Source organism: Phascolarctos cinereus, unplaced genomic scaffold (assembly GCF_003287225.1).
Source record: "Phascolarctos cinereus isolate Bilbo 61053 unplaced genomic scaffold, phaCin_HiC Scaffold_9;HRSCAF=440, whole genome shotgun sequence".
Lineage (NCBI taxonomy): Eukaryota > Metazoa > Chordata > Mammalia > Diprotodontia > Phascolarctidae > Phascolarctos > Phascolarctos cinereus.
The window spans coordinates 249,483,876-249,494,866 of record NW_027556402.1 but is presented as its reverse complement, the minus strand read 5'-3'; the positions used below and the strand labels follow the sequence as shown (position 1 = coordinate 249,494,866).

At 43.9% G+C, this 10,991-nt stretch overlaps 1 protein-coding gene across 1 annotated transcript; it reads right to left on the bottom strand.

Moving 5' to 3' along the window:
• Positions 1–328: 328 nt before the first annotated feature.
• Positions 329–7,025, bottom strand: LOC110199594 (olfactory receptor 9Q1-like). The gene is made up of 2 exons (XM_020974463.2): positions 6,997–7,025; positions 329–1,286 (listed from the first exon to the last, which is right to left on the bottom strand). The coding sequence occupies exon 2, from the start codon at positions 1,277–1,279 to the stop codon at positions 329–331; it is 951 nt and encodes a 316-aa protein (XP_020830122.1). The 5' UTR covers positions 1,280–1,286; positions 6,997–7,025.
• Positions 7,026–10,991: the final 3,966 nt, after the last annotated feature.

Genomic DNA, 10,991 nt, shown 5'->3' with positions numbered 1-10,991 from the left:
TTCTGGACAATGACTCACATTTCCATACCTCAACCGAAAGTTTTTCTAAGACTCAAAGAGCAAATGCCTCCACTCCCAGGGGTCTCATGTCATGGCACCCTTCTTTAGAAGTTTCATTTCTTTCCTCACCTACCACACTTGTGGGACTAAGGGACAAAACCCTCAGAGATAAGTTACAACTCCTGGCAACTACATCCACATATCCACATGAAGACTGTCCTTAGGGCCACAGAGCCCTGCCACTCCATGCCCAGCTCAACTGAATTAGCCCTAGAACCATTTCACCTACAGAACCATGGGCGCCACAAGCATTACAATGGGGTTTCTTTCAACCTAGCTTCCTCCTGAAGACCTTTGTACTCCTCAGGGCTTTTCTCATGGCCTCCTTCACTTCCTTATTCCTCAGGCTGTAGATGAGGGGGTTCAGCATAGGGACGATCATTGTGTACATCACAGACACTATCCGGGCCTCCTGCAGGGATTTCCCTTCATTCTGCCTCATGTACATGAAGATGAGTGTGCCAAAGAAAAGGGAAACTGCCATGATATGGGAAGCACAGGTGGAGAAAGTCTTGGCTCTGCCCCCAACTGAAGGGATGCGCACAATGGCCCCTATGATAAATAAGTAGGAGACCAGGATCACCACCATACAGGCAGGAATCACAAAAACGGCAAACACAACGATCACCACCTCCTGGGTGTAGCTGTCCCCACAGGCAAGCTTCAGTAGGGGTGGGAGGTCACAAAAGACAAAATCAATCTGATTGTCTCCACAGAAGGAGAGTGTGAAGGCAGCTGCAGTGCGTACTGTGGCAGCAGACAGGCCAGTAGCATAAGCTGCCGCTACTAGAGCCACACAGGTCTTCTCGGTCATGATAGTCACATATAGAAGAGGCCGGCACACAGCCACATAGCGGTCATGAGCCATGGCAGCCAGGAGGTAACAGTCAGTGGCACCCAAGAAGGTGAAGAAGAAGAATTGGGCAGCACAGCATTCATAGGAGACAACCAGCCCCTGCTCAAGCAATATGGCCAGCACCTGAGGGGTGGTGACTGACGAGTAGCAGATGTCCACAGAAGCAAGGTGGCTCAGAAAGAAGTACATGGGGGTGCTGAGCCGAGAGTCTGTGCATATCAGAATGACCATGCCTGAATTCCCCAGCAAGGTGATGACATAGAGACCAAGGAAACACAAGAAAAGAGGAAGGCCCAACTCTGGATGCTCAGTGAATGTGGTAAAGAAAAACTCGGTCAAGACGGTGTGATTCTTCCCAGCCATTTACTCACTGGAACCTGAGAGAACTAAGAGGAGAGACAAGTTAGAGACCTTGGAATAAAACCTAGTCTCATTTATGAGAAATGTGAGCCCCAGAATGCCTAAGCCTGTATCTATGGTCCCAGCTCAACCACTAACTAGCTAACTGACTCAAATGAGTCACTTAATCTCTGAAACTCAGCTTTTTAATCTTCTGCATGAAGGTTATACCATCCATGTCACAGGTGTGCCGATCAAGTGAAATCAAAATGGTGGAAGCTCTTTGGAATTCTGAGGATAATTTTTCATTTGTAAACCGACATGTAAAATTTGAAAAAGAACATTCCATGAGAGTGCATGAATGACTGATGTTCACTAACCCTCACCAAAAGCAAGGTTACATTTGTGTTGACCCTTTGGTTGCTGACCTAACAACACAGATTTTTTTTCTCTGATGGACATTGTTGCTATCTCTATGAAGTTTACAAAGCACTTTGCTTAAACCTGTTTACACACACATTCACACAAACACACACACACGCACACACCCCATCCCTTATGCCTTGAATGTTCAGTCTCCACATCTCTGCCTCCTGGCTTCCCCAGTTTTCTTCAAATGACAACTAATGCTCTTCCTTCTGCAAGAAACTTTTCCTTATCCCCTCCCTTTCTTATGCAGGCAATCAGGCTTCAGTGACTTGCCCAGGGTTACACAGCTAGTAAGTTTCTGAGGCTGGATTTGAACTCAGATCCTCCTGACTCTAAGGCTGGTACTCTATCCACTGTGCCACCTACCTGCCCCACCCTTATCCCCTTTAATAGTAGTGTTTTCCTCCTATAGATTTTCTCCAATTTATCCTGCCTTTTTCTTCCTTGAATATAATTGTTTGCACGTTATCTATCAGAATAGACCGTGAATTCCTTAAGAGAAAAGACTGTCTTTTACCTTTCTTTAACTTATCATAGCAGCTAACTCATAGCAGGTGCTTAATAAACATTTGCTATTCATTGACTGATGAGGGAACTGAGTAAGACTTGCCCAGTACAGAGCCAAATCTCAGATCTCCTTCTTCAGATTCCAAAGCCAATGTTTTCTTCCACCTAAAGCAGGTTTTCACGTACTGGCATCCAGTGATTTGTTTTTATGTTTTACTAACTATATTTCAATGTAATTTGCTTTTTTTGTCATTGTATCTTTTATTCTTACATTTTAAATTTTATTTTTACAAATGATATTCTAAGAAAACATCTATGGGCTTCATGAGACCATCAAAGGGGTTCATGACTAAAAAAAATGTTAAGGACCCCTGGAAGACAAAGCTCCTTCCCTAAGTGATAGGATTCAGACTGAACAGAACCTTTGAGACTGTTCTTGGGCAAATGTTTCCACATGCCTTCGACTCTGTTTCCTTGGAGCTGCAAAATGAGAAGGTTGGACACAATGATCTCTAAGGTCCCTTTGAGGCCTAAATCCTAGGACAGAAAGATCACAAAATCCAAACCTTCATTTTACTAATGAAATGAAGACTCAGAGGGGACAAGTGACCTGCCCAAATCACACAGGCAATAAGCCCTAGAATTGAGATTCACACCCAGGTCTTCTTTCCTCATATCCAATTCCCTCCACAGGCTTAATGTAAATACTCTAAACATATCAAAGATAAAAATTAGTATTTTGGAACCCTAACCCTAATACACAGGACAAGATTCCAAAGCCACTAGAACTTTTCATTTCCTAACTAATAATATTTCACATTTATCTGAGTCTTTAAGATTCACAAAGTGCTTTCCTCATATTGCCTATGAGATGCAAGCATTATTATCCCCATTTTACAGACAAAACTAAACAAAACAGCTTGTTAATCAGAGACTCATAAATAATGGTTTTATTTAGCAAGTCCATGCACCTTGAACTTGGAGACCTTCAAAGAGCTCATAATATCTTAGATCTAGAGCTGAGAAGGACCTTACAGATCATCTAGACCAACTCTCATGTTTTACAGATGAGGAAACTGAGGCCCAAGGTCACACACTGGTGTGTATAATTGTGTAAGTGTGTAAGTAAGGAGTAACACAGGGATTTGAATTCAGGTCTTCAGAGCCCAAATTCAGCATTCTTTTTTCGCCATACCACCTAGCACAGGGATCTAGAAAGGATACTTGGTTAACTCAAGCTCCAGCAATAACAAGATGTTAGTGGACACATTAGAGCAAATGGCAAAGAACAGAAATGGGACCTGGATATTTATTGTTTGGGCATGAGTCAGATAAACTTCTTCACCTTAGTATCACTTCACTCTTTGGTTTCCTCCTTCCCCCAGCCTTGTTAATTGTTCTCTCTCTCCCACTGGGCTCCTGTACTCATGTGCTGGTTACAATCTCATCTAGGGGTAGTACAAAGGCATTGGCATGATGATCAAAAGACCACTTATCAGAATATCCACTGTGGCAGCAGCTACATGGCACAGTGGTTACCCCTGAAGTCAGGAGGACCTGAGTTCAAATCCAGCCTCAGACCAAACAGTTGGCACTTACTAGCTGTGTGGCCCTGGACAAGTCACTTAACCCCAATTGCCTAAAAAGAAAAAAGAAGAAGGTCCACTATCACCACAACTTCCATGCATTAGCTAGGGAACATTAGGCAAGTCACAATCACAAGATGACAGAGGCATACCTAGCAATTCTGGCACCTCGGGCAGCATAAACTGGCCCTTAAACACCTTCAAATCGTTTCTAAGCTGGGAAACTGGTCCCAGACGGTGGGGACTCAGACATATCATCTATCATTTATCTAGGAAGGCCACCACAGGGCCAAGTGGAAGCTTACCCATGATGTAAACAGGAGGCGAGAGATGAAAGATCCATCTTGTAACCTACTACATGAGCTAATTATTCTCAATAATCAGGTGCTAAGGCCTGCTGGTGAGATGAAAGGATCATCGAATCCTAGATTTCGAGCTGAAATAGACCACAAAGGTCATCAGGTCCAACCCTTCACTTTAAAGGTGGAGAAGTCGAGGCCTAGGGGTACTAAATGATTTTTCCAAAGTCATATAGGAAGTGAAACACTAAACATGGAATCCGAACCTGGGTCTCTGCACTTCAGAGTTAATGTTCTTTCCACCCCACCACCAGTTAGGTTTCTAACTGCTAAAGGAGTGCGAGTACACTCAGGACCCTCTAAATTCAGTTCTTTGCATCAAAACCCCAGTCACCGTGCTCTAGGGAAGCTCTGGTAAGTTGATTTTTCAAGATTCCACAGACCTATGATTCTATGAGAGCAAGATCTTTTAGCTTCCTCCATCTGTGAAATACTCTCCTGGGTAAGCAGCAATAACAGCATGCACCAGAAATAGCAAAAACGGATACAGGAACATAGGTTGAGACATGGAAGGGACCTTAGAGATTCTCTAGGACATCCTTCTCATTTGACAGATGAGGGAACCTCAGTTCCTCCCTCCATGCAGCTGGAGTGACTTACTCAAGATCAAATAAGTAACAGGAAGAGCCACGATTTCAACCCAGGTCCTCTGACTACAAATTCTACACTTTCCACTGCACCACACCGCCTCCCCTATTTTGGTTTAATCCAAGCCCAGCCACCAGAATTGCTACGGACACAAAATCTGAATCAAGAACCAGCCTCATCGTGCTCCTGCCTCAAATACCAGATCTTGGAGACAACCAAAACAGCACTATTTCTAGCTGCTGTCTGAGAGTCAGGGGAACAACAAGACCCTGGTGTAAGTCTCTGGGGAGGACCCATTATTCCCTATATGGAATCACATAAGGGTACCTGGTGGAGTTTCCTTTGCAGACTAGAGTAGGTTGCTTTTTTTTTCTTTTTTCCGTTCTGTATCTTAATCCTCCAAATCCCAGCTCCTGAAGGCCTATTAGATGTCCCACTCCTCCCACACACACACACACCCAGTAAGAAGGGACTTAAACATCCTACCTTGTCCCATGACTAATCCACTCCAGCCATGCTCTAGTTTCCCCAATTGGAACAGTGTCAGGAATTCCGTTTGTTGCCACCGTCACCAACTAGGATCAGATTGTAGGAAAGAGATGCCATGTAAATAAAAGACTTGGCTTCAGTACAAATCTCCCAAAGAGGATCTAAGTGACACCTTTTGGGGACCACAGAGAGAAAGAGGATAAGATACACTGTGGCTTCCAGATGTGTCTTCTCTTAGAGTCAGGTACTTTACCCAATCTCTCCCTTTATTCTTGGGTAAAGGAGAGATCTTAGGGGACAATACAGAGAGGGAACTGGATCACCCAAAGGAGAAGATGGCCTGGTGGCCTAGCTTGGTGCTGGCATTAACTATGCTGGATCAGTCCAAGACGGAGAAATAAAATCTTTTATTTTTAGCATCTGATTCATTAACATTTTACAGCACCACAAACCCCCAAAGTATCACAGTGAGCAGCAGAAGAGCGGAGAGTACCAATAATTGCTTTGCTTTCATGAATCAGGAATTAGGAAGAGAATAACCTTCATTGAACAGGTCTGGCCATTCTTCATTTGGGTCAGGCCCCGAGAGAGTTTCTAGTGCATAAGACTATGCAGCTCCCTCCCCAGGTCCAAAGGAGCAAGGCAGAAAGGACAGGATGATAAAACTTCACACTTGAAGACACTTTCAACTCTCTCTGAGCACTTTGTCTCTCGTTGTGTCCTCAAAGCAGCTCTCTAAGTATAAATAGGAAAGGAGTTGCCCTGTTTCTTCTGACAGATGAGGAAAGTAAGGCACAAGCTCTGGGATACTAAGCTACTTAGGAGCAGAGATTCTATTCAGTATCTTCCTGATGACAGACTCAAAATCACAGAACCTTCGATCTGGAAGGCAACTTCATCTTTACAATGACAGAGAGGACAGGGACCCAAGAACATAGACTGTAAGAACTGCATGCCATCTTAGAACAAAGCCTAGAACATCAGAGCTGAAAGTGCCCTCAGCACATAGGATGCTACAACGTGGAGAAACCTTAGAACCTAGAATTTCAGAGCCCTTAAGACATGAAATATCAATAAGAGAAGAGATCTGAGAACACAGAATGTAGTTGGTGGTTTTCTTTAGTCATTTTAGGAGTGTCTGACCCTTCGTGACCCCATTGGGTTTTCTGGGCAAAGATACTGAAGTGGTTTGACATTTCCTTCCTTATCTCTTGGCTGACTGTTATTATTGTTGTTGTTGTTGTTGTTCAGTCATTCCAGTCATGTCCAACTTTTCATGATCCTATTGGCCATTTCCTTCTCCAGCTCATTTGACAGATGAGGAAACTGAGGCAAACGGGGTTTGGTGACTTCTCCAGGGTCACACAGTTAGTAAGTGTATGAGAACAGACTTGAATTCACAGTTCTTCCAGATTGTTAGTATTTTTTCTAACTCAATAAAATAATTCAATGGAAAATGGAAAATGCTGGAGGGAATGTGGAAAAATTGGGACACTGGTGAATTGTTGGTAGAGTTGTGCACTAGTCCAAGTGTTCTAGAGTACAATTTGGAACTACGACCAAAGGGCTATAAAACTGTGCATACCCTTTGACCCAGCAATACTATTATTAAGTCTGTATCCCAAAGAGATCAAAGAAAAGGGAAAAGGACTTTTATGTACAAAAATATTTCCAGTAGCAAAGAATAGAAAATTGCAGGGATGCCCAACAAGTGGGGAATGACTAAACATCTTGTTGTATATGATTGGGATAGAACAATGTTGTGCTGTAAGAAATGATGAACAGGATGGCTTCAGAAAATCCTGGGAAGACTAATATGAACTCACACGAAGTAAGCAGAACCAGGAGAACATGTACACAGTAACAACAAAATTGCACTATGATGAACTATGAATGACTTGGCTACTCTGATCAAGACAATGATCCAAGGCAATTCCAGAGGGTACATGATGAAAAAGGCTGCCTGTCCAACTCCAGAGGGAGAACTGATGAACACTGAGGGCAGATTGAAGCACACTTTTTTACTTTATTTTTGTTCTTTTGTTTTGTTTGTGTTTTCCTTTGCAATGCGGCTAATATAGAAATGTGTTTTGCACGACTTCACATCTATAATCTATCAAATTGCTTGCCTTCTCAGGGGGGAGGTGGGTGTAAGAGGGAAGGAGAGAATTTAGAACTTGAATTTTTTAATGATTGTTAAAAAAAATTTCCATGTAATTGGGAAATATTTAACAAAATAGAAAAATTTAAATACAAAAATTCTGAGCTGGAAGGGACCCTTGGGATAACGTAATCCAAACTCTTTATTTTTACACATTAGAAAACTCACTTAGAAATGTGAAGTCACTTGTCCAAGTTTACATAGGTACTAAGGAGCAAATTCCCTAGCATTAGCATAGTACTAGTACTATAGTATTACTGGTACTATATTAGTACTAGCGTAGTATTCTGAATCCAGGTGTTCTGAGTTGAAATCCAATGTTTTTTCCACTGTACCAGGACTTTCTACACACAAAGATTAAACCATGGGGTGAGAGAAGGAGGAAAACAAAGGGAGCAGAGGAGAAGAATGTAGGCCAACTGGAGACTTCAGGAAGTATCAGAAAGGACAGCAGCCCTCAGGATCCTGTTGTTGAGATCCCAGGGTAAATAGCCAACATTGGCCAAAAGAACTCCAGCTTCTTTTAGATGACCTGTCCCTGCAAATGAAGACAGCCCCTTTTGACTTGATGGAATCCTAAAGCTGCCCTCAGCCCCAGTATTCCAACTTCCCTATAGGCCACACTGAGCAGCTTGCCCACCACCCCCAGATCCACTCCACGTGTTGAACAGGTGTGTTCTTGTACTCAACCACAATCACATCATCCATTTAGCCCAAGACAGAATCACAATACCTTACTATCCCTCTTGAACAGACAGGACCATAATAGCTAGCCAATCAGAAAGCAGCATGACCAGGATGTTTGACCACTGAACCATAGAAAGGACCCCTCCTCTATCACCTAATCCTTTAACAAACCCCTCCTGTGCAGTGCTGCAGGGATCTAGCTATGCTTGGTTCTGTACTATCTAACAGTTTTCTCAGGCCTTTAGATAACGGCATGGATGACATGCATAGCAACTCTACAAAGCTGCGAGAGATACTAACACACTGAATGACAATCAAGATTCATAAAGTTCTTCACAGGCTAGAACATTGGCCTAAATAAAATAAGATGAAGTACATTAGGGATGATTTTGAGTTTTACACTTACAGTCAAAGAATCAACTTTACAAATTCAAGATGGGGGAGAGGTGACTAGACAGCTATTAGTCCAAAAAAGACCTGGAGGCAATAGGGAACTTCAGGCTCAAGCCATAGCCTCAACTGGTAGCCAGGAAAATGAATGCAATCTCAGTGTGAGTTAATAGAAGCATAATAAAAAAAAAGGGGGAGGCAGTCAGTCAGTGAACATTTACTAAGTACCCACTATATACCAGGCACTGTGCTAAGCACTGGAGGTGTATACACAAAAAAGGAAGACAGCCCTTATCCTCAAGGAGTTTACAATCTAATGGCTGGAAACAACACACAAAAGGAAGCTGATAAAGAGGGGGAGGTGCCTTAGTGTAGGGTCCAAAGGAATGCAGCTGGTGGGAAATGAAGAGATGGCTAACCTAGAGGGCTTCTTTAAATAGAGGACTGGGAGTTCTTCCCTCTGCCCTCGGTCCTCCAATCAGTGGGGCAGTACTGAGTGTATTGATATGATGTGAGCAGCAAAGCTGATGCAGTCTCACAGGATGATGAATTTCCTGGTAATGAGGTTTTCTGGGGCCATCAAGGGATCAAATCAAAGGAGTACAGGTGGTGAGAAATAGGACAATAAAGAGGAAAGTGGTTACTAGGCCAAGGTCCAAATGTCTCTTGGCTAATGGAAATATTAGCATAGTATAGCTGAGAACACAGAAAAACATGTTTTACTCTTCAGTTAAGGTTGATTTAGGAAGCTGGAACCCTTTTCAAAAATAGATGCACATTAATAATTACTTACATTTGGGAGGCAGAGCCAAGATGGTGGAGTGAAAGCAGTGACTTGCTTGAGCTCTCCTCCAAACCCCTGCAAATACTCATAAAAAATGGCTCTAAACAAATTCTGAAGCAGCAGAAGCCACAAAAAGAGTGAAACAAATTTCCAGCCCAAGACAACCTGGATGATTGATCAGAAAAGCGTATCGTGCGGGCTGGGAGCACAGCACAACACAGCGCACAGGCCGCCCCGGGAACCTGGAGCAGGCCTCAGAGGACTGAATCATGGGCAGCTGTTGTAATACAGAACATTATTTTGCCATTTAGGTAGTAGGGACCTTTAAGCCATGGAAAGCAAAAGTTGGTGCTTAATCTTGCCCCAGACCTCTTTCCTCCTAAATCTAAACAACAGTGAAATGTACTCTTGCATAGCTCAGCATAGCCCGTACCTCCAATGCAAATGGATAAGAAAGCTTGCCATATAATTGCTTTAGATAATTATGTTTATACCAGAGACCAGGACACCTGGTCTGGTTTGTGTGATCTCTGATCCGTAATAATGGGGTTCTGGGGTGCTTGTGCTTGTACTTGGGCCCCAATTTCTCCCTAGTCTCAGAAACACTGTCTCTGACAACCATTCCCCAGCCCAAGGACACTGTGCCTAGCAGTTATTCATGCATGGGCCTCAGCACAACCCTTATCTCTCTCCCTGGTACACCTACACAGAGCTGGGCTGCTCAGGCCCCAGCCCTCAGATCACATCTCTGGAAGCCTTCCAATTCCTCAGTAAGTTCCTGTGTTGTGAGAAAGCTTTCCCTTGTTGCAGAGCATTCTGTCATCAAGACAGAGGGAGAGGGGTGTCCTTGACCAGCCCAAGAACTCTTCCTCTTGCCAGACTTCAAAGATCCATCCCCCTCCCTGTCCTGTATACTCCCTGTACTTTCCCATCCATAGCTCCAAAGACACCTGCATCTTTGGATTACCTCATCAGTGTTCCTCGCATTTCTTTCCCATACTCTTTTCTGTATAAACCCTAGCTCAACCCCTGATGGGGGCTGCTTGATTTGGATGTAAATACCCCTGGCAGTCGCGCGCTAATAAATCCACATCTTAAATTACGCCTGGATCTCAACTCGCTGATTTCTCGCTACAACACTGTGGAGGTTTCCAGACTCCTCAATCCACCAATGCCAAAGACAACTTAGAAGGTCAGTGGGAAAAGTCTGTTTCTGTCGGTGCTGAGAAAGTAAGGTGGGGTCTCAGCTCCATTCCCCAAGAGTACAGCTTGGGGGGAGGAGGGGGGCACCTGCTTCTCGAGCTTCCGGCCCACAGACTGAGGGGGAATCCAGTGGCTGATCAGAGACCGACTGCAGGGATTTCTTTGCCAGTGCTGAGGCAGGAATCTCTTGCTTTTCCCGTGTGGGGATCTGGGTCACAGTTCTGGGCGGCAGTGCTGGGGTGAGGAGGAGCGCTGGCTTGGTGGAGCTGGTAGTGATTGTGGAGAGGAACCCCTCCTCACAGTTACAGGACAGAAAGGAGTACTTGTAGTGGCAGGCCAGGAAAGGAGTAAACACCTCGCCCCTTATCATACCACCTTGGAAGAACTGAAAATTTACAGAGCCCTACAAGTATCTCTGAAAACAGCTGTACAAACCCCCTGAAGCTTGGGACAGTACATTCTCCACATTGGAAGAAGACTCTTACCTTAACAAAGACTTTAAAACTCAAGTAATTGGCCAGGATCATGAGCAAGCAGGCAAAAAGAGTCAGAC

What these genes read in the sequence shown, in the direction of transcription:
- LOC110199594 (XM_020974463.2), bottom strand. Translation starts at nt 1,279, where the DNA reads ATGGCTGGGAAGAATCACACCGTCTTGACCGAGTTTTTCTTTACCACA.